The sequence below is a fragment of the Dryobates pubescens genome, chromosome 27 (genome assembly GCF_014839835.1).
Source record: "Dryobates pubescens isolate bDryPub1 chromosome 27, bDryPub1.pri, whole genome shotgun sequence".
NCBI lineage: Eukaryota > Metazoa > Chordata > Aves > Piciformes > Picidae > Dryobates > Dryobates pubescens.
Window position 1 is genome coordinate 12889566 of NC_071638.1, and position 24937 is coordinate 12914502.

Consider the following 24937-nt stretch of genomic DNA (forward strand, 5'->3'; position numbering starts at 1 on the left):
ACTTGATCCTAGGCAAGTCTCATCACTGCTTTTCCATCCTTAATCAGAAAGAAGGGTTGCTACTTCACCTTTACAACTGTGACTGACAGCTACCATCTCCTGGTAGCTGAAGTTCTCCTAGCCTGAAGTGTATTTGTTGGTTGTAATATCAAGCCCTATATGGAATAATTGCAAATATACAGATAACAGAAAAATATGTATTAGGAGAAGTAGGAATACTTTTGATAGCAGAAAAACACAAGTAGAAGTAATGACAAAGAACAAAAGACTTATGCTGGAAAAACAAACCCCAAGAAAAATAAATATAAGGAAGAGAATAAAACAAACTGGAGAGTCAAAGGTAAATGATTCATAGAATCCAAGTTAAGAGAGACAGTATTAACTTGATTTCTAAACCAAAAAAGATTTTTGAGGTTTCTAGACCAACATAAAGACTTTTATCAGAAGCAAGCTAGATGGTAAAAAGTAGGATTCCTTTATCTCCCTGACAAGTAAAGCTCTAAGGTGCAGTAAAGCTGAAAAGTGCAAGGTTTTCTGATTTCAGCTCAGAGGTAAGACAACAACAGCTTGAAATGCTTAGCTACACACAAAACTGCAGCATCAGCTGCAGAAACCAAGCTGCTCACACCAGTGCAATTCTGATGATACCATTTAAACAGGGAGATGCTACTACAATCCTTAAGTCACTTTGACTTCACAGTACCATGGAAACTATGAGGCTATGAATCCTTTGACTGTCTTCAGTGTTTCTCTTTAAGGCTCTGATGAAAATATCACTGAGGGATTCATGTCAAGACCTCAAGTGCAATCAATTTGACTCCAAGGGATGCATCTGCCTGTGCTCAGGGTTAGCTCTGACAGGCAGCTCTGCAGTGCTAACCTTGCAGCAGAGTGCTATGCAAAGAGCATCAGGCATCTCCCCTACTTCCCCTGGGAGCTTGCGGTGTTTGCTGCTCTCCAGCAGGTCAGTCCCCAACCTATACTGCTCCATGGGGTTGTTCTTTCCTAAGTACAAGACTCTACCCTTACCTTTGTTGAATTTCATTCTATTTCTCCCTGCCCAACTCTCCAGCCTGTCCAGGTCTGGCTGAATGGCAGCACTTCCCTCCTGCATCAGCCATTCCATCAAGTTTGGTGTCATCAGCAAACTTGCTGGCAGTGTACTCCGTGTCCTCATCCAGGTGGTTGATGAATATATTGAATGGCCCTAGTACTACACTAGACACAGGCGTCCAACCAGACTAGTCCCATTGACAACAACTCTCCAAGTTCTTTCCTTCAGCCAGTTCCCACCCACCTCACCCCCCGATCATCCAGACCACCCCTCCTCACTTTAGGAAGTGTGATAGGAAGTTTAGGAAGAGATAGCTATGGAAGATTTTTCCTTTTACACAAGCCTGTCATGTGCTTACTATTTCAATAACACCTGAAGAAGAATGCTACTGCAAACTGCTTGTGCAAATAATTGCAAACAGAACAAAAAAGGTCTGGGGAGAAAACATTTAGGATGGTTATGTAAAATGAGTCTTTTTGGATGCTCAGGCAGTCCATGTTGTCTGCCTTTTTAAATTTTACCCACTGCAAGATGCTGATTTTGGTGACTTCAGTGTCCATTTCCCAGCTCCGCTTTGGAAGTTCTCAGTTTTCACTGCATCTCAGTAAGCATTTTTGTATCTTGGGACTACACAATGGTAATTATGAATTTGCCTAGCTTCCTGCCTTTTCCATTTCTATTATTAAGATCAGCAGAAAGCATAAACATGCAGAGCAACTACATCTAGCTAAATATTCCACTGAGCATGCTTTCCTCTGCACTCTCATTGGCTCAAAGAAATGGGCCTTTGTACTTGCTCTTGGAGGTAGAGAAGCCCCTGCAACAGTCTCAGGCTGCGCCAGGGGAGGTTTAGGCTGGATGTTAGGAAGAAGTTCTACACAGAGAGAGTGATTGCCCATTGGAATGGGCTGCCCGGGGAGGTGGTGGAGTCACCATCATTGGAGGTGTTCAGGAGGAGACTTGATGGGGTGCTTGGTGCCATGGCTTAGTTGATTAGGTGGGTTGGATTTGTTGATAGGTTGGGCTTGATGATCTTGAAGGTCTCTTCCACCTGGTCTATTCTATTCTATTTCGCTTGACTGCTTTACTCTGGCAATCTGAACCATTAAACCTTATGCAATTAGAGTTTCCTTAACTTTCTTATAAGATTTGCTACAGCTCAGTGAACAGCATATTCACCTACAGCTTAAAAGGCTTTTGCATTCAGTTCCATAGCAAGAGTTGGTGTCCATCCATTGTTACACTTGGTGAGGCAACATCCCACCCCAAGGTGACAGTGAGAAGACTTCATGTTTCATCTTCACTAATTTGTGTTGTAGATCTTGTGACGTCATGCTGAGAACTCTGTTAAGAAAATCCCTTTAATCTTTATCTGTTGCTGAATCTGAAGAGCAGTTCTCAAGATTACCCACAACAGAAGGTGAATGCATTTGCATTTAGTTCAAAATGCAGAACTCCTTCGCACACTGACATTTTTAAGACAGATTAGGAGGCTGATTTCCTTACCTTGCTCTTTGACATAGAATGTGCTGTATCCTCTTTACTCTGTGACACATCATCCTTCCCCTTGTCAAAACCTTAAAGGAAAAAAGACAGCACTGTTTCAAACGATTTGGAGACATGAGCTAGCCTCTGAAATACATTTGGGAATTGTATTCAGCACAGGAAAGTGCAAATTGGATTTTCAAACAACATATGCATGCCAGCCCATCCCATCAATTAAAAACATACCAGCTACTGCAATGCAAACTAATGCAATGTTCTAAGAGACAGCAACAGTCCACTACACTTGGATAGTGCTGCACCCGATCCAATAACCTGATGAATTGTAAATACAGTGTGTAAACTCTTGTCCTCTTCTCACTGTTCCTTATCTGCATACATGCATGCACTGAGCAGAATACTAAATAAAGCCTTTTTTTTGGTTTGTTCAGAAATAATTGCAGATACCACCCTACAAGAAACCACATCTAAACCACAGATGAAGATCACCAGTCAGGTTTTTTTTAGCAAGAAGATGGGAAAGGTTGCTTATGTTAGCCTTGAATTTATGCTTTCCACTTCACATTGCATAACTACCAAGGTTTATATTAAACAGCCCTGAAATCCCCCATTTGCCCTCTGTGAGTGACTCACAGTACAAACCCCACACTTTCTCAGTGTGCAAAAAGTGAAGTGAGGCAACGGTTATAGCAAATAAATATGTGGTAACAGGAACAGGGATCACAGCTGGCATTAGTGCTGCTGTGCAGCTGCTATGTGCTACAGAGCATACCCTGAGAAACAAGCATCCTCTTAAAGAAAAATAATCTGCTCTCTTTACAAGAGGCAGAACACCTCAGCCATCCATTTTATTTGAAAAGGTTGGTGGTAGCCTAAAGCTTTTATAAACAGCAATAAAACAAACTCTGCCATAGATTTGTAGGTAAACATGTGGAGAAATACAAAGCCATAGATGAATTTCAGGAACAACCCAGGCAGCTGAAAAGCCTTGCTTGGCTCTCACAGTGGTACCCTAGAGCTTCAGCTCACCAGAGGGCAGAGCACCAGCAGGTCAACTGCATAAATGGACACCAAAAGCTCCTCTTGAGTTTCCCTTTGAATATACTCTGAACTTTGCAATGGAAATGGGTACTCAGGTCTCTAAAATGAGAGGATTTATCAGAGACAATTTGATTTGACATTATTCAGGCAAGCATGTATAGAAGAACTGTTAGTAACTCCTTGTAGCAGCATTGAACAGTTTGTTCACAGTAGGATTATTTTTAACTCTTCCTTCTTTTTCAAATTAGTGTCTTCACCCTTCCACAACTTTCCATACCCAGAAACTCTAAGATAGAAATAATTTATCTATCACACACACACCTTAAGAAGTTTCATTTTCATTTAGTTTTAAAGGAAATAGGTTTGTCTTCAGGTTACATGAGAAGTCTGAGATTCCTTTTAGTTTTGGCCTGGTAATCAGTCTTTTGGGGTTTTTTTTGTTCTTATTTACTAAGTTTTGCAGAGATTCTTTATTAAGATGAGATTTTAAAAACTTATATACTGTATATTTTATGTTGACATTTCATGTTTACACAAAGTAAACCTTATATGCCTGTAAAGAAACCTTTGCATGTCTTTATAGAAGCCCCTCCGTGCACAGTTCATGAAACCTCTCTCTTCTGAAATTCTTCCAACACATCTGTGATAGGTTTATGCAGCTAATGAAAACTCATAGTGCAGAAGACTATTAGACCACAGGGAAGAAGTACATAGAAAGGCAGAAGATTTGCAAAAAGGCAAGTCATGACCCAGAGGCCAGAAGCCAAGCTTCCCATGTAACACCAAATCTGAAAGCAGACTTTGTACACCATCAAGTCAGTCAGTACTGGAATAAAACAAAGGTTGCTTCAAGCCTTAGAGGACAGGACCTGACTTAGTTCACTGAGAAGCTGATGCCAGTTTTAGGCAGTCACAGACCAGAACAGAAAGTAATGAGGTTTTTTCCTCATTCCTATATCCTTAGGTTAGAGGAGACCTTAGAGATCATCTATTCAAAAATCCCTCACTAGGAACCAAGTTCTACTGAAAATGTAATGCAGGAATTTCCTAGTGGCATTCCCATTTTTACTGAATAGTTACTTACAGAGAACTTAGTGATGAGAATAAACAAAGAAGCGCTAATTCTGGATTGCTCTTGGAGAACAGAAGCTGTAATTCACAGCTTGCTTACTAATGCACAAGAGCTTTAAGGGCTTCACAGATCCTTATCTAACAAACCTATGCTTCTATTCTTGTAAACAAGAGGAGAAATGAAATCAAAGAACTACTCTGTGCCACAGCATCAGACAGGAAGACCAAAGCTCCATCATGTTTCCATGGATTTCATCTCCTTGCTTCCAGCGTCTCCAGTCTGAGAGCTACGTGTGCTTGTTGATTTACAAACATGCCACCACTCTGTTACCTTCCCTACTCACATGCACAGCAAAGGCTGTCTGACAGGTCTGCTAGTGAACCCAAGTCAGTGTGCTGCAAGAGACACCTTGCACTGCTCCATCTTGGTCTGTGAGAAAATCCAATGGGTGAGCTTCACATCCTACACCATCCCACCTGTAACCTCCCTCTCTGTAGTAGGAATAAGTTCATTTGGAATACCGGCACAGAAGGGTTTGTTTTTTCAACATACATTTTAGCATGTGGAGAGAAAATACATCATCATCCAGCAGCTGATCCAGGCACACACTCATCCACTCTAAGGGTGTCTTCAAGTGAGCCTCAATTGAGGTGGAGGAGAGAGAGAGCGCTCAGTACCATAAGCAGTTACAGTACTAACAAGCACAATTTGATACTAATACCTGCAGGGAAGTTTGTACTGAAATATCACAAAAAGCTGTGAGTCCAAGGTGATACACACTTTGCTATGGAAATACTTGGTCAAGGAAACACCACCACCACAATTACATTCACAGAATCAACAATAAGAAACACTGTTTTTGCTCCCTTCCTGCTCTCAGTTATGAAGAAGGAATTTCTCTATGGATTTCTGTCAAAGACAACATCAAAGCCAAGAAATGTGTGCCCCTAAATGATGCTTGGTGTTGCTGCTTCTTTTTTCCGTCCCCCCACGCCCCCGTTTTGTTCACCCCAGAGGTACTGAAAGTTGCACCAGAAAAAGTAATTGATTCAGTATCTGCAGCATAGACTGCTAGCGCATGAAAGCATGTTTCAAGTATATCAGTGGTTTGGGGCTTCATATTTAAGCTTAACTTGCTGTTTTCCATCCTGTAATTCAATCAGGAACTCTCCAACAATATAACCTGAGCTCACATTTCACAGTGTAGAAATTCAGGTGTTAAAGATGCAGTCCCTTTCTGTAACTTCCTCCCTGTTAGAATTTGTGGATCATTTTCTACCTGAAATCCTGAAAGCAATCTTCAAAGTTAGTAGACAGCACGAAAGTGCTGTTTGAACCAACCTTCAGAGCTCTCAGTATTAAGACACTTGCAGATTTTTAGCAGTTACAAATTTAATTTAAACACAAGCTCCAGTACTGCAGCCTCTAAAGCAGTTCTAGACATCAGAGGCTGTTTAGAGCAACAGTAAGTCTCAGCAGGCTTTCTCCCAGTGCAGCATTCCTCGTCTTAACATCACAGGCCTCATGGGTTCTCAAGGCTGATCCGAGCCCCAATGCAGTCAGCCACAGTTTATGGTATGACCTTTGAAGCCAAGGGAAACTGTCCATTAGTACCTTCCTACTGTGAGCACTGGGCATATGCTTCCAAAACAGGCAGGTAGAAATCTCTCTGAGCTTTCAAACACATGCAGGTTGTGGAACTGGAACAACTAGAACTCTATACACTCTACATGTCAATTCAGGGACTAAGCTGGAATACACAGTCTATAGCAAAAGAAAATAAGAAATCCTCCAAAACATCACCTTCAACAAAAAATGAGAAGTATATATGTTGTAAGATTATTGCTAAAGAACCATTAGGTTAAAACCTGTGGCAGGGTGCATGTTAAACCAAAACTGTTTAGTGAAGGGATTTCAACTGTGAAGCATTAGATGGGTTTAATTCTTCACAGTCGCACCCGCAATCTGTCCCCTCAATCAATCTTGAGGGAAGGGACAAAACAAAACCAATCACGTCACACCTCCTACATCTCAAGCACTGGTTTGGTACCTCTCCACAAATACCATCTGCAATTAAGAATACCTGAGAAAAACACATTCGAAAAAACATGTTACTTTTTAATGTCAGCTCTCTTTCATCCAGAAGAAATAATTACTATCCATTGGAGTAGGTTTTTTTTATTTCCAACAAAAAGAACCACCAGGAAAACAACAACCCAATGCAATGCATGAAAAGATCACAAATGTCAAGCCAACAATATCATCACCGGCTTCCAAATGGAGAGCAAGGAACAGACTGATTTGATTACTGGTGTGCAACGGGGAAGAACAAAATACAAAGCTGAAAAAAACCATGCTTCTAGAAGAACCACGAGCTGCTGCCATATCTTACTGGAAGATATCCATACTGGTGTTATATAATGAACAAGGTAGAACACAAGGAAAAATCTTTTTGCAGGAGCCAATAGTCTTTAACTGACTAGTTTCCAATAACTTTCTAACAACCAGTTTTAAGAAAATACCTTAGTAACTAATTCAGACTCCCCCATGGATTTTGAAACAAAAGTAAACAGCAAAACAGGATCAGAGGATGTTAGGGGGGAAGGGACCTCCAGAGATGAAGTCCAACTCCCCTGCCAGAGGAGGACCACAGAATCTAGTGCAGGTCACACAGAAATGCATCCAGATGGGCCCTGAAAGTCTCCACAGAAGGAGACTTTACAACCTCTCTGGGGAGTCTGTTCCAATGCTCAGTGACCCTCATAGTACAGAAGTCCCTCCTCATGTTGAGGTGGAATCTCCTGTGCTGCAGTTTATATCTATTGCCCCTTGTTCTATCACAGAGTGCAACTGAGCAGAGCCTGTCCCCTCCTCTTGACACCCAGCCCTCAGATATTTATAAACATTTATTAAATCCCCTCTCAATTTGCTCTACAGACTAAACAGCCCCAGGTCTCTCAGCCTCTCCTCACAAGGCAGTGCTCCAGTCCCTTCATCACCCTTGCAGCCCTCCATTGGACTCTCCAGCAGATTCCTCTCCCTCTTGAACTGGGGAGCCCAGAACTGTATGCAACATTCCAGGTGAGGTCTCATTGGGCAGAATAGAGGGAGAGAAGAACCTCTCTCGATCTGCTGACACACTCCTCTCAAGGCAGCCCAGGATGACATTGGCCTTCTTGGCCACAAGGGCACATTGCTGACCCAAGCAAAGTCCTTTTCTGCGTTTCATCACAGTCATGTTTGATATTACAAAGAGTATATACAATAGAGTAATAACCAACATTTTTCCTTACTGTAAGTGTATATGAGTATGTTTTAGACAGGCAATAGCTACTCTTTTCTTGAAACAAATGGGAAGAGTATACTTTCCAGCATATTAATATTGTTTAAAATTCTTGAGATAGAGGAAAGATTCCAAAAGATCAAAAATTTTTAGTTGTAGCTTTACACTGTTTTTTAAAAAATTAAAATCTGGTTTCCAATTGTTCTGCATGTGGATGGCAAACAGCTTTAATGTAGAGGAACAAACTGATATAGCCTGGGCAGTGACTGGCTTGAGGGTAGCCCTGAAGAAAAGGACTTGGGGGTGCTGGTGGATGAGAAGCTCAACAGGAGCCACCAGTGTGCAGCTCAGAAAGCCAACCAGAGACTGGGCTGCATGAAGTGAAGTGTGGCCAGCAGGTCGAAGGAGGCAATTCTCTCCCTCTCCTCCACTCTGGTGAGACCCCACCTGGAACACTGTGTCCAGTTCTGGAGCCCCTATTACAGGAAAGATCTGGAGATGGTGGAACATGTGCAGAGAAGGTGTCCAGAGGATGATCAGAGGACTGGAGCTTCTCTGCTATGAAGACAGATTGAGAGAGTTGGGATTGTTAAGTCTGGAGAAGAGAAGGCTCTGAAGAGACCTTATTGTGGCCTTCCAGTATCTGAAGGAGGATACAAGAAAGCTGGGGAGGGACTTTTTAGGGTGTCAGGTAAAGATAGGACTAGGGGGAATGGAACAAAAATAGAAATGGGTAGATTCAGATGGGATGTTAGGAAGAAATTCTTCCCCATGAGGGTGGTGAGACACTGGAACAGGTTGCCCAGGGAGGTGGAAGCCTCATCCCTGGAGGTTTTTAAGGCCAGGTTGGATGTGGCTCTAAGCAACCTGATACAGTATGAGGCATCCCTGCCCATGGCAGGGGGTTTGGAACTGGATGATCCTTGAGGTCCCTTCCAAACCTGACAATTCTATGATTTTATTCTAAACATGAAATGAATCCTTTTTTATTTCAATAATTTCCATATTACAGGCATTTAAGAGGAGGATCTGTATAGTTGCCAATTCCATGCTTTCAGTCTTTGAGATGTTTATTTTGTGAGCAGCCTGAATTAAACTCAGTGGTACATTCTTGGTAGCAGGCTAATCATTCCACAAAATCGAGTGAAAGGAAATGTTATAGGGTAAAACATGAAGTTTAACAGAATGTCATGTCCCAGGCAAGTGTCCCCACCCATTTGAGGCTGAACATGATGCTCCAGTGATTTTGCAAACCCAGAGCAGACAGTGATGCAGGAATCTCCCTCATCATCAGCCTTCAGCCTTTGCACCCCAACTATTTCCATGGTTTCAGAGGTAGGACTTACAAATTCAATGAGCCACTCTGCAGAAGGCATACAAGAAAATGTGGAAACTATTTCACTCGAAAATCATCCTTGTAGCCCCCTGGGACTAAGTAACCAGGAGCGTATGCAGGCACTCGCACAGGACAAATCACCCAGAGAAACCCTGATAAAGAGGTACAATTTCCCTTTCAGGAGGAGGTGACCTTGTAACACATTCTCAAGCATCAGAGTTTCCTGATGTAAACTGCTGAAATTGAGGTACCTATATCAGAAGTACACATTATGGACCATTAAACTCTGGAAATTAATACCAGTATTCCAGTACTGTATTTTCAGGAGACAAGGATTATAAGCAAAACAAGATTCAAGCCCTGTCTGCTGTGAAATGTCTTGAAAAATCTTGCACGACAGAGTTCAGCAAGGCTGTGCTTTTAGCCTTAAATCATTCTATCCTGTCATTCTATGTGAAACCACAGATAAACACAGATTCTTTAGCAGTTATAGCCAAATGAAAACCTTCTGTTGCACCTTACAGTTTTAAAGCAAGTCCTTTGTGTGTTCAAGGAGTGTAAAGTATGAGGGAGGAAAGCATTTATAAACCACGTTACAAAACTTGGGTGATAAAAGCCAAACAAACAAAAAAACAACACCAAAAAAACCCACCACCAAACACACACATAAAAACCCCACCACAAACATTCCAGTCAGTACCAAATATAGAGGTCTTCTAAAGAGGGATTTACTGTGGTGTAAGTTAACTCGCTTGCCTATGTGCAAATCTTGCCACGACAGAGCTGTTACTCAAATGCAAACAAGCAATATTCTTTCTGATTTCTACCAACATCTCAGTACATTACTTTCACTCAGGCTGAAAAATGTGCAGAAGAAAATATTCTGATTTCTACCAACACCTGAGTGCATTACTTTCACTCAGGCTGAAAAACGTACAGAAGAAAATATTCTTTCTATCAACAACTCAGTGCATTACTTTCATTTAAGCTGAAAAACGTACAGCAGAAGCTCTAGTTTTCATCTCACATTTTAAGAAATAGAAGAGCAAAACAAACCTGGTAAAGCAGGAGAGAATTCGTTATATCCTCCAAAGGAAGCATTCCGGACAAGCTTTCGGCCATCAGCTCTTGGGGAAAACACAGATGAAATCCCAGCACATGAAGAAAACCTACGTCGCACTGGCCCCTCTTCCTTCATCACTTAAGGTGTTTGTGTAAGGATTATGTTCTTTGTGAAAGCTGGTTAGCATTAGCTGCTTGAAACAAGAGTGTTGCAGTAACTGCCTTTTACCTCACATTCTGATGAGTAAGATATAAAAGGGGAAAAAAAAAACCCCACCACAAAAACCAACCACCACTGCCAAACGAAGGGCACACATGAAAAATGCAGCGAAGAGACAGAGGCTGCCAAATCAGCAGCGAGCCAAGCAATGCTATACTTCTCTCATCAAACCCATTAGGATGCTTAAAGCAGAATGGCTTTGTTTCAGCTTCTCTGTTCCACAAACACGTTGCATCTCATATATTGTTTTTTTACATCTCAGTTTTAGTCCTATTTCTCTGTGCTTTATAAGCACACAAAAATGGCAATTATTTAGGTTTTAAGGATTCCTTAAATCTGTTATTTCTCCTCTTAGTCTTTCAAGTTCCAAATTTATATTGCACAGAAGACAACCCATGAGCTATGTGGCTTCTCTATTTGATGCTGTGGTACACCCCAAGCATGTGCAAAGGGAGCTACTATTTTGCAGTACACAGCCACATCGAACTTTCCTGTTTAGGCACTTACCTAACTGATTTTTCAACAACTGATTGCAATGGCTTCTAGATCTTCATTTCTTATTTTTTTATTTAAAGGGAGATTTTTATTTCTTCTCTACTCTCAGTATTTATATACACAAACCAGACTCACTCCTAGGAGAGCTGTGAAAAATAAACTCAAAACCCTGTATCCTTTTATCATTGATGCTTCAAATATTTTATGCAATGAACAGAACACTCAAATGAACCAACTTGAATTTTAAACATCAAAAAGTCCCAAGGATTTGTACTTCAAATCTAGAAACCAACTGATCCAAGCTGCTGATAATTACCAGAGTAACATCAAGTAAGCTCCCTCTAACCTTCATCCACTGATCACTAGATTCACTGCTGCTTTGCCCTGGTGACTATCATGCACCTCTTCAGATGTGGATTTTTCTTCCCATTTGGTGCTTCTCTGTTGATCCCACTTTCCTCATCACACCTTATTCCTGGCAAAATCCACTCTGAAATCTACTCTGTTGGTTGGAAAGCAGAAAAATAAAGACACTAAAAACTGTCTTGAAACTAAGAACTTTGTTCTCTCTTACTCCATACTAGAGCTCTCTTCTCCTTACAAAGTGAAATGTGTCCCACAAGTGAACTAAACAGTGTAAATGTAATTTATCCTCAAATAATACTGCTTACTCTAGCTCTTATGCCAGTAAGTATACTGTTTCAGTTCACACTGGCTCAAGGATAATACAGTAGCCTGAAGTATTTCATAACCTCTATACATTGTTAACTGTGCAAAGTGTATGTGCAACAGTACCTGGAGTTACACACACTAAGACATTTTTCTGATTATGAGGTATAGGAACCTCCAGGATTCTATGAATGGCTAGACAAAACTTCCCACCTCCTAACAGACTAATGTCATAATGCATGCCAAGGAAAAAAGATTTAACTGGAAAAAAACAAATAACCAACAAATAAAAGCCAGCAGCAGACACCATTTGATGTGATATGTAACTGTCACTTCTTCTGTACAAGTGAAAAACTCTATTCAGTTTAGCACAAGGTGAAAGAAAAACTGGCTGATCATTTATTCAGGGCTGTCTCTATTTATCTATCACTGTCTCTCATACTTCTCTCAGCTGAAGCAGTCCTTGTCCAGATGTCCCAGAAGGAACAAAAAGACCATATGAAAACCTGGAGGAGTGGAATGCTGGAGTAACATGGAGGAAATAAAAAGAGGGAGAACATAATTAAACAAACAAAAACCCCCAAAACAAAACAACAAAAAAACCAGAAACAACACACCCCAAACACAGCTCTATGTGACTTCTCCAAATCTATCTTCTTAACTACAAAACAGGGCAACTACCTTAGGTCCAAATCTCTTCAGATTATGCTTTTCCTTTTTTCTCATTAAAACCAAGAGGGGAAAAAAGCTTCCCTTACACACAGAAGGAATTGTATCCTCTCATTACAGACCTATCTTGCCCAGCTAATGGGTCTGTTATCTCATCTTTCAGAGTCAGGGCTATGACCTTGCCTGGAACACTCTGCTGACACTGGTATCAGGACGTTTCCATATCTTGTACCAGAACAGCAGGGTCGCAACAGCCTCATGGGAGGCTCCACCACCAGCCTGCGCCACTTTGTCTGCATCTATCTCCAGCTGCTGTGCCTGCCAGCTCTGGAGCCAACACTACCAAGTTCCTCCACAACAGTCTTCTCTGCCTCTTTATGGTCGTGTTACTAAAAAGCAGTTAGACATCCAGGGGCTTGAGGAAACAATTTATCCTGGAGAACTTCCCTTCTTTCTCTCTGCACCCTCTGAGGTATCTTGACACTGGACATACAGCCAAACTAAAGTGGAACAGATAAAAAATAAATAAATAATCTTTCTCCTTCTTATACCCTCTTATTCATTTTGAAGTGAAACTTAAATCTTTGATTAGATAAAATTAAGAATTTCAATTCAGATAATGTTAGCTTTCTCCCAACAAAGGGAGCTGTTATCTGGGTGTTCTGATTAAGTACCCTCTGCTTTAAGTCAACAGCAATATAAGAGAGGCAAACTCTGTGCCTGCTGACAAAAATATGACTCCCTTATCAACACAGAAAAAGGGGTAAAGAAAAACATCTAAATTGAGCTCTTCCATCTCCCCCCACCTCCTCCCATGTCATCTTCAAATGCCACTTAAATCTGCAGCGACAAAAAGCTACATGGTTTAGCTGTAAAAGTTCACTAATTCTCCACTTTTTCAGCAGCCTAAAATTTATTATGCCTGCTACAATGTGCAGGCATACATGGAGTATATGCTTCACAGTGTGATTCTAAGCTAAGTTTATTGTAGGTCTTGAGTATCAGCCTGCATAATTAAAGGAGTTTCTGTTCTCCACATACTTAACACACAAAGATCTTAGAAAGTGTTTTAATTCCTTGAAATAGATTTGATGCCTGAAAGGACACAGAAGTATTTTTCAGTAGTTGAAAGTGCTTTTATTTGTATGTCCTATACCTGACAATGAAAGAGTGCACTTTATTAGCTACCACATAATTGGCCACACAGTAAAAACCACCCCACACCAAAAAACACCCGAAAACCTCATCATCTACTCACCTCCAAAACAAAGTTAGACAGAATGGGTCACTCTACTGATAAAATCAGAATTACAATCATTCATTAGGTGATCCTGGTCTAATGTTCCAGGAAGCCTTCTATCCTTTTGATACCAGTTCTCCGTGCTGTCATAGTTGATGTACATACAAAATGCACTAAGGTACACATCTTGGAACTTTACACCATTTCAAAACACTCACAAATAGAGCCCAGCTAGGGCCAAGCCCAACTGCAGAACTGCATAAACAAGAAAGCATCTGCCCTCTAGTCTAAAATGCATCTGGTGTGTGCCACTATCTGTACATAGAAAGTAAGATTCCTCATAATAAAAGCTCAGTACTTCATGAAAACAAGATTAACTACGCCACCGAAAGGGAAACAGTCTCCTAGGGGTCAAGAGGAAGAATCCATTATTAGTCAATCTACTGAACATATCCTTAAAGGAGGAAAACTCATCTGTTGTATACCATTTTCTAAAGGGCAGAATGCACATCTCATATTGGCTACTATGTCAGGGCTTCTTCAGTAGTAAATGCTGTCTGAAAAATAAATCAAATTCCCATGCATGAGATTCTTACAGGCTACTGCCTGGAGGAAAATTTCTATCTCAGTGTACAAAGCAAAGGTGAATAGAAGATGCATGCAATTCTAACAGCGCATGAACACTTCTGACAAAGCCTGGGTTTCCCCAGCTGAAAAGTGTTTACAGATGAAGAAAAGGATAGGTTTATCCCCAAAAGATCTCTCTGAATTGTACAGGTGTGAATTCCAAGCATGAAATTTAAACTCAAATATAATCTATTCTGAACTATCCTGCCAAGGAATTTTATATCTAATAATCCTTTTCACAGATTCAGAAGTTTCAAGTAATGAACAAATTGAATTGAATGATTAAGGCTTAAAATAATGAACACTAACTGATACTGATGCAACAGTAGATCTAAAAATATATCTAATGACATAATGTAAGAAAACACAGTTTTTCCCTTAAAGATATAAAAGTGAAAGCTAAAACCCTCTTAAACCTGAACTTAGTGAAAGCTATAAAGGGAGGAAGGAAAACTGACTGCAGAGAAAACAGAAGCCTTTTAGACTTGCCATTCAAGTCTGAAAATAATTTGCCCTGACATCTTGACAACGCTACGTTTTCCAGTAGAATTCTCCTCCTAGCCCAACAAAAGGTCATAAACAGTTCTCTACATGCAGTACACACTTTTCAGCACACAAAAAACAGCATAAAAGGAAGCTGCTAGACTCTCATACCCATAAATGAGTTTTATCCCACACCTGCTATCTGCACATAAACTTCCAGTGTTCTCCTCTTATTTAACAAAAAGGCTACAAAAGACAATACTTGCCTTCAGACACCAAGATTTGATTACAAAATATATATATCTCTCTGAACCGGAAAGCTACAAGTTGGCAGTTTGCAGTGGCAAATTTCTTCCACCAAAAAAAGTCTTCTAGTCTCTAGTATTTCCAAATTGAGTGCACTTTAGCTGAGGAGTAATTTCAGCAGCACACCTGAGAGTCGTTATGAATGAACAGCAAGGCAGCCAGTACCCTGCTGGCAAACCCTACTTGGCTGCACCTCCTCACTAGCTAACACTCCTGCTCAGCTCCTCCCACCCCAAGTAAACAGGCTTGCTCACTGCTAGGGTTTCAACAGCATTCATCTTAGCCTTTATTAAATTCTCAAGGTCACAGTTCAAGTCCAAGTAGGCCAGTTCTGCAGAAATTGTCATGGAGAAAGAACTTGCTTAAAAAGCTTCACAGTAATAGTCCTGCTGTGCCTTTCAAACCCAGCCCCATGCTTTCATAAAGCTGTAACCCACAGAACAAGGCATACATGCAATTTACCAAAGCCACAAATAAAGGGTGGAGTAGCATTTCAGAAATGGCACAGTTTTAATAAACACAGAGACGAATGTGCCAGAGTACACATTACAGTAAGAAAGAAGGAGGTCAGGATAATGGCATCAAGAGACTAACCACACACAGAGTTTAAAATATTTCACAAGGAATTCTGTCTGGGAATACAAGTTCTGAGTAGATTATTTAGGGGCTCAAACTCCTTCCTTAATTTCTATGACCAGAACCTACCTTACATCCCATTGGAGACAAAACGTCACTAAAGCTGTTCCAAACAAGCTGCGCATTTTGCGGAACCAAAGCTTCATCTCCATGAGATAGGCACCATGACAAAACTTAGAAGTGTCCCTGGGGTCAGGTCCCTGCATCAGTACAACAGGTATTGACCCAGAATTACCTAGAGAACCACCAGTCTGTGCAGGTTTTATCCACTGTTTTACAAAATACCCAGCATCAAAAAATAAGGTAAGACAAATTCAAAACACCTCCTAAGAACACAGCAAGACCTCACAAGGTTTTAGACAGAATCTCCATGCACCAGGAGAGTGCTAACATTTTTCCAAGACATTAGACATATTTATTCTGCAGAGCAAGTGCCCAACTTCAGTAATCTATTCTGCCTGGATGCACAGAGTAAAGTCAAAGGAAATGAGTAGAAAAACAGAAATCATTGTCAAACAGATATAACACAACTGCCCAGGTAAAGCTTGATTTGGAATGAGACAAAGCCAAATACAATGGTATTATCAGAAGGAAATATTATCAGAAAGAAATATTAACACACTGAAAGAGCTAGTTGAAAGCACAGCAGAAGCTGGCAGTTAAGTAATACTGGTATTGTAGAAGTTAGAGCCTCCTCTGCGCTCAGCATCTGCTGTATCATGGGCATGCAGGATTTTTCTCTCCAGCTCCAAGGCACCTCTCCACTGTGGCTTCAGTCTTGCACTCCCCACATGAACAAACAAGCCTCTAACTGACATCTTGAAAGAAATCTGGCCAAAGTACTAAAGCTAAGTGCCCATCTCAGGAAGAGAAAAGGCTTTGAGTTCACTGACATGGGGGCTGCACCTTTCCTTCCACTTGACTGCAGAAATCTGTCTTCCCCTGAGAGGTGGTAAAAAGACATGCATGTTGTGCCTCCAGCATTTCTTGAATACTCACCATGAGCAGGCCAGAAGGATGATGAGAATCTGGAGCTGCAAACATTTATTACTGCCTGATCAAAAAAACCATGCTGCTGCTGTGAATTAAGCCAAACACCTGAAGCAAAGTTTTTTAAAAGCTGTTAGCTGCCTCAGGTGGATAGTAACATCCAGGTCTTGTGCTTTTTTAGTCATTGTGGCTCCAGAGTCAGCTCATCCCTCCAGTGGGTAGTAAGTGTTCTTTTAGGACCTACTGCTTAAAACCATCCATTTTTCTCTCTCCATCTTCTCTCACGTGGAAAAAAAGTTTATATTTTCTCCCCAAATGCAGTGCCCTATGGATTAAAATCCTAGCACATTCTTTACTCATTTAATCCAGGATGTTAGACATTTAATACCAGGATGGTTAGGGGACTGGAGCTATATGCCCTATGAGAAGAGGCTGAGAGCCCTGGGACTTTTTAGTCTGGAGAAGACTGAGTGGGGATTTAATAAATGTTTATAAATATCTGAGGGCTGGGTGTCAAGAGGGAAGGGACAGGCTCTGCTCAGTTGCACCTTGTGATAGGACAAGTAACAATGGGTATAGACTACAGCACAGGAGGTTCCACTTTAACTAGATTTCTCTCTTTACTACCAGTACAGCTTATTTAAGCATTTATGATGTTTTCAGAAAAAGTAAAACACAAATCAAAAAGGTTTTAACTGCATATTTTTGTGTTAGAAAATACTGAAATCTCTAAGGAGACTTAGGAATTTTTTCATACATATTAAGTGATTACTATAGCTACATAAATCTATTTTATCAAATCAATGAAGCAGTGTCCTGATTCAATCTTGTTCACTCAATATTCACAAGAATCCCATTTACCAGAGATTATTTGTGTAACAAAATAAACAACTTAGACCAACAAGCAGAGTGCAGCTCTACAGCTTCTGAAAACACAGTCTTGGACTCTATATTTTCTGTGTTCATTTTTTACCTGTAATGCCACATGTAGGTAGATTTAAAAAAACAACACCTAAAAATCAGTAAAAACCCCAAAATAAGCTAGATGAAGGTTTAGTAGTTTGCCAATTAATGCTTGATAATATTTTCAACTACAGAATGCAAACAGAAAATGAGCTAAATTGATGCAGTTCAATCTATGTATCAACAGCTAGAACTAGAGGATATTTTAGCTGTCCTAAAATCTCTATGCACTACACTTAAAGAAAAAAAAAAAATTCAGAAAAAAACATCATGGTGAGTTAGCAAGGCCACACCAGCTCACTAGAGAGTCTAAAAAGACACTATGGCACAAAAGAAAGGCTTTACAGCAGGAACTAACTCCCCAAACCTATTAAAGTTTCCATCAAAAGCCTACTGAATTATTCAGGTCCAGTTCCAAGTCTGACAATTCTAAATAAAATATTTAGCAAAGCAGCAGTATGGCCATTTAGTATGTTCAAGGCACAGACAGTGAGCAAGGTTTCATTGCCTAGTAGGCAAGGTGGAAGAAAACCAACAATGATCTGAACCAGAAGGCAGCAGTAACGTGCAATACACAGCACTGGCCACAAAAATGATCAAGAGGTTGGAAAACCTCTGCAATGAAGACAGCTGGGGCTGTTCAGCCTGCAAAAGAGAAGGCTCTGAGGAGACCTAATAGCAGCTTTCCAGTACCTGAAGGGGGCTACAAGAAGAATGGAGAGACACTGTTTACAAAGGCCTGCAGTGACAAGGAGCAATGGCTTCAAACTAGAGAAGAGCAGATTTAGATTGGATGCTAGAAGGAAACTCTTTACCATGAGGTTGATGGAACACTGGAACAGGTTGCCCAGGGAGGTAGTTGTGGCCCCATTCCTGAGATACTCAAGGTGAGACTCAACAAGGCTGTGGACAATCTGATCCAGTTGAGGATGCCACTGCTGACTGCAGAGACGCTTGGACTACATGAACTTTGGAGGTCCCTTCCAACCCAAACCATTTTATGATTGACAAGTTTGAGACTGATCTAACTTGGCAGAAGTTACAAAAGGACAATTAAACTTCAAAAGTTAGAACTGATGACTGTAGGTGGGAAAAAGTAAGATTTCTTTCAGAAAGGTTGATCTTGCAAACCTTTATCACCGTTTGATTGATGTTCCTACAGTTCGGGTGCCACTGGGTTACTAATGGTGCACGAACCTTGTGGTCATATAACAAGATTCCAGAAATGCAGGGAATCTCAGAATTCCTCCCAGAAGTCCTTTATTACAGCATTGTAGAATTCCCCAGCATTACAGAGTCTTAGAGTGTCCTTAACAGAAGTAGTCCTGGAAGCCCTTAACAGATGCAGCAGCTAACAGAAGTCCTAAGCATATCCCTAGCAGCATCCCTACACAGAAGCCTGAGCCAGAAGTAGCTAACAGAAGCAGAAGTCCTTAGCAGCCCTGAACCCCCCAAACTCCATTTTAGCTTGAACTGACTGTTTTTATTCTCTTTGTTATCAATCACTTAACCAATAAAACCCGACCACATCTATAAGCTAAAATCTTTTCCCAATGAGAGGTGCCATCATGTCAAGGAGGTGGCTTCTGTAGCATGTTCCAATTCAAAGGTGCCAACGGGAGGATGTGGTTCTTGGCACCCATGGAATGTTACTGTTTTGCTCTAGGCAGTGTGCTAAGCAATTGGTCAGCTAAGGAATCCTACACTCTGCACACAGCCAGCAGCTGCCCTCAGAACAGTGGCTGCAACATTTGATTGTTTCAGACTCCATTTGAGTGAGCTATTCAGGGAAAGTCTAGAAACTGCTTTTGAAACATATACAATGAAAAGCAAAGAAAAAACAGTAAAAGTTTTCAAGATCAGCTCAATGTGGAGCTGGCTCAAGGCCACTTTCACAAGTGGTTCCTCAGTTAAGATGCTGAGAAGTTCCACAATCAGAAAGCTTTCCTTTGTGCAGTTGAGGTTAAGGATCCCACAAAAAGTTCAATTGATGGTTTTCTAGAAATGGTGGCACCACAAAGAACATTAAAGGTTGTCAAGTTAACTTTGTACCTTTACTGAATGCTTTCTTGGATGCAAAACCCCTAGCTTTTAGGTTTGACATCTCTGGAGCCTCAAGTGTTACGAGCTCTTGTGCTAGATGGCACTTGGATTTTAGTATTTTCCTATTCTCTTCACTGACATTTGAGGCTCAACACATTTATTTTATAGAACCGATTGTAACTGCAGTGTTATGATCAGGATTGACTTATTCTGACTCTCTAACTAGTGAGAGGCAAGGTAGAAATAAATTAAATCCCAAATAATTAAAATGACAAGTATATGTGTGGTAGGTTGAGAGAGGGCTTAGCTCTCCCTCCTCCACAGAGTAAGAAACCACAACTAGCCTAGTTGAAGAGCAAGCTATATATTTACAAGCATATATGGAAAGCAGGTTATATATAACACAATATATACAGGTATTTACAATATATACACAGAAATATACAGCAAAGAGAAATAACACAACAAAAATCCCTCCCCGAGGGAGGGATCCCCTCCTTGGAACCCCCTCTCCCCCCCCCCCCCTTTTTCCCCAAAAAGGGGTTAGAGAGAAAGAAAGGCAAGTTACTAAGGAAAAGAGTTGTTAGTAAGCTTCAAAAGCCCATGCAGGATTAGTGTTTGCTTATCTGAAGGCCAACTCCAGCAGTTCGCAGAAGAAGCAGGCAGGGAGAACAGGCTGAAACCCACACTCCCCCCAACTCCCCAAACCGAACTGAACTGAGGAAAAAAAAATTCCAATTGCTTCACAATCTAAAGCTGCATTTTTGTTTATCAACCAATGAAATTCGTTTAGAATATCAGAATGTTTTGGTTCTAGTACCGAAAACATTTAGCCAGTGTGTCCCAGCGCTGCTTGTTCTTAAAGGCACAGCCTCAAACGACCACAATATGTCAGAACCCATGCTATACACAGCTGAGGTAGGCTGTCAGCATTAAATATCTGAAGTGGCTACTTAAACTGGTGAGCATAAGCAAGCATAATTCACACCATCAGGTTTTTTCAAAAACTTTTTTGTTAAACATGCTTGCTAAGGCTTTCTATGGAAGGAAGTCTGGCCTCTGCACCTTTAAAGGCCAGTCTGTAGCCTGTAAGACAAACTAGTCTTTAGCCTCTGAACAAACAGCAGCATATCTTGAAATTTTAAAACACCAGGCAAAAATCAGAAAGTACAAATTCCTCCTGCAAACATTATGCAGAACAATGACAGTGTAAACAGGCTTCTGTTGAACAGTCACCACACAGCGCTGCCAGATCAAGCTGTATTCTACACTCAAAGAACAGATCTGTACTGGAGTCCTAAAAAGAAGACCCCTAACTCTGGCTCACATGCTATACTAAGTTCCATCTCACAGAAGAGTATTTGGTTTGGCAGAACTGGAGTAAATTCTGCACAGAGCATCTTTCTAGCACTGTGTTTTGCAGTGCTGTAGCTGAGTGTTGGTTAACACAGTAGTGTTTTGGCTACCACCAAGCCAAGCACCCAAGCTGTGCCTTTCCAGCATCTCCCCTGCAGCAGCAGGCTGAGGAGAGGCCAGACCTTGGGGACACAGCTGAGGCAGCTGACCCAAACTGACCAAAGGGGTGCTCCATGCCATAACAGGTCAGCTCAGAGAGAAAAGCCAAGTCAAAGAAGAAATCATGGGTACATTTGTTGCTGGTGTCTGTCCTCTGGAGCAGCATGTATTGAAAGCCTGCTTCCTGCAGAGCAGCCAAACATCACCTGCTGAGGGGAAGCAGAGAGTAACATCTTTGTTTGCTCTTGCTCCTGCACGCAGTCTTCACTTTGGCTTTACATCCCATTCAATTGCTTCTATCTTGATTATGTGCCTTAAGTTCTACTTTCCCTCTCCCCTGTCCCCTCTAAGAAGGGGCGTGATAGAGTGTCTTTGGCAGGCATCTGGCCCCCAGCCAGGGCCAAACCACCACAAGGAGTGAAAGAAGCAATAAGGAAAGTAGTCATATTTTAAACTAAGAAACAAAGTACAGGGAAATGTAAGCTTTCTGAAATATAGAGCTAGTTGTGTAAGTTAGAACCCAGTATTTACACATAGAAGCATTTAAAATAAATTACATACCACTTACGGCTTCATAATGACACGGTACATGTCACTATGCCTCCAAATAGGAAGCCAATACCCAAACAGATGTTAGACATTGACCTCCTCTCCTTCCTCATATTAAGACTCAAACTGACATCTATTTTTAATCCAATTAATATCTGTAATTAAAATACAAGCAGAAGACAAATGAAGCTTGTTTCACCAAATTTTAAGTGCATGCCTCTCCCCAGTCTGCCAAAGAATCCAGCACACATGGTGGTACTTCCCCACTAACACCAAAGTGCTGGCTGCTCCAAAGACTGCCTCTTCACAGGGTTTTTTTTGTTTCATTCCAACTAGTTTATTTTTAGCCACAAGCTCTATACAAAACTTGCTTTGCCACACAGGCTCTTTTGTTCAGGCAGCGGGAAACAAACTTACATAATGGTGGCCAAACAGCACCCAACAGCATCCAACTGTCAATGGAAAAAGCCAAGTTCCTTTATATATGTTTAGTCAGTTTTTAATAGATTGTATCATACATTTTTGTGGTTTGATTTTCTTGTCTTGTGCCAGACATGCTTTTGAATTGTTTATTTACATTACCCATCTCCTAAGGATGCATTCAGGTGCCAGCAACTAAGAGAATCTCCACTTCGTTCATTGTAAATACCTTCAGGTACCGCTTCAAAACATTTCCTAGATTTCTGCACATTCTCCTTATACAATGCCACAGGTATATTGTACAGAGCTTTGTTAACTGGATTTCAGTTACAACAATCAGCCTTGAGTACACTGTAACTTTAAAATCTGTTCTTCCTTTTATTTTTCAGGCTTGCCCAGCATTCTTTTTCCCTTATCTAACAAGCTTGCATTTTCACCAGCACTGTAATTTCCCTTTAGGAGCAACCACCACAGAATAACCACTCAACTCCTAAACATGGGTCAACCACCTCCATAAAATTCAAACCCACACCTCCCAAGCTGCAGATAGCCTAGAAGTTAGCACATTAAAGGTTACTGGAGCCTAGCCTACATCATAACTTTTCACTACTGAAACTGACTCCAAGCCAAATTTATTGGTTCATGAAACACTTTAATAGTAGCACTCCTGGAAGACTAAGTCAGTGATGACTGATGCTAAAAAAAGACAGACACATTTAACAAGCTTAAAAATCACTTGTATAAGCCCTGAAATAATCAGAGGAAAACCAGAGAGGATACAATACCTGCAGTCTGACATAGCACAATCAAGTCATAGTGCTTTTCAATCCTGTTTTAATGACGTTCAAATGAGTGAAAGCCCTCAAAAAAGCTCAACAGTTTGACTTCATAAATTAGTTGGGATAGGAGCATTTGAAGACAGACTTAACTACAATAGTCAAAATTTTCTTTCATCATAGTAAAAAAATCACTAAGAAGTTATATATGTATGTTCTACAGAAAGTAATTCCAGACCAGCACAATGCAAGAGAGAATATGAACTGATGTTCTCTTTAGAAAATGTATCAGAGCTAGCAGTGGGTAGCACTGAAAATACTTCCATAATAATTCTCAAATAGACTACCAAATTCAACACAGAAACACCTACCTTCAGTTTCAAAGCTTTTGGGTTTTTTCCGCCCCCGTCTTTTTATCTGAATGGTAATGAATGGAAAAACAGGAACACAACTCAAGTACCCGACAAACTGCCTTTATGAATGTCAGGCTAATATAATTACTGAGATAGAGCAAAGTAAGGGAATTTGGGAGGCTCACACAAAACCCAATCAAGAGCACTCCTGAAAGCAAGAATTAAAGGAAGTATAGATGAGTAGCATGGCTGCCAAGGAGATTAATTTGAGAAGTCTGAAGTTTTCACTAGCAACTGAACGTACTGTAACGAAGATGACTAATGATAACCTAGGCAGTAAGGCAACACGAGTTGTTTCAAAAGCAAATAAATACAGAGAGCAAATATTGCTGGGTTTTGGTGTTGCCTTTTTTAAAAAAAAAAACAGACTGTATCAGGTCTGCTGATGAACTTCACTTTGCATCCAATCACATGCCTTCACATGGGTCCACTGAGAGTATGGGTCCACTGAGAGTCTGTTTTAAACAGGTATATCAAGGCAGAGCAGACTATTTGAAAGGTGGCAAAAAACAGTCCTGAGATTTCCTCCCCTCCTCCCCAGCCCTGCCCCTTTCCTAAAGGGAAGGATCTTTCAGTAGAATTGTTAAATGATCATTACACAAAAGTTCTAGTCTTAGGTGGTGTATCATAACACTGCTGAGTAAAGACACAACTCAAATACCTGAGACATGACTACAACTACACACAGAGAGTGGTCAGGCAGAAAGAGAGCGGTGGATATTGGTTGACAGCAGCTGAACATGAGCCAGCAGTGTGCCCATGTGGCCAAGAAAGCCAATGGCATCCTAGCCTGGATCAGGAATAGTGTGGTCGGCAGAAGCAGGGAAGGCATTGTGCCCCTGTACTCTGCACTGGTTAGGCCACACCTTGAGTACTGTGTCCAGTTCTGGGCTCCTCAATTCAAGAAAGATGTTGAGATGCTGGAACATGTCCAGAGAAGGGAAACAAGGCTGGTGAGGGATCTGGAGCACAAACCCTATGAGGATAGGCTGAGGGATCTGGGGGTGTTTAGCCTGGAGAACAGGAGTTTCAGGGGAGACCTTAATGTAGACAACTACTTGAAGAGATGATGTAGCCAGGTGGGGGTTGGTCTCTTCTCCCAGGCAACCAATGACAGAATGAGACGACTCAGTCAAGCTGTGCCAGAAAAGGTTTAGGCTGGATGCTAAGAAGAAATTCTTCCCAGAAAGAGGGGTGGTGGAGTCACCATCCCTGGAAGTGTTTAAAAACAGATACGATGAAGCACTTAGTGCCATGGTTGAGTTGATTAGATGGTGTTGGGTGATAGGCTGGGCTTGATCTTGAAGGTCTTTTCCAACCTGGTTGATTCTGTGATTCACCACCACATGGACTGCTCTCCCAAAAATCATAGCATGCTCTAATGCACCACATGATACATTTTTTCCTCTGTCTCAGACCAACAAATAAGGCTATCAAAACCTGCACACAGTATTTCAATGTACTTTCTTCCTTACCTCTTTATTGTGAAAGGCAGTGGTTTTGAACTAAAATTTGGGATAATTAAATGTCAGGATTTAAGTTCTTTAAAACATCTGTAAAAATAGCATTGTC

The 24937-nt window shown here is 41.0% G+C and overlaps 1 protein-coding gene across 5 annotated transcripts in view; it reads right to left on the minus strand.

Moving 5' to 3' along the window:
• Window positions 1-24937, minus strand: part of OSBPL8 (oxysterol binding protein like 8) — a 107099-nt gene that overhangs the window by 30521 nt on the left and 51641 nt on the right. For 4 of the 5 annotated variants that reach the window (XM_054173763.1, XM_054173762.1, XM_054173766.1 and 1 more), the window contains one exon: window positions 2561-2631. In XM_054173763.1, the coding sequence (XP_054029738.1) occupies window positions 2561-2631 (71 nt within the window). Of the gene's footprint in view, window positions 1-2560; window positions 2632-10345; window positions 10618-24937 lie in introns of those variants that run through there. The other variant, XM_054173764.1, reaches the window with a different exon arrangement.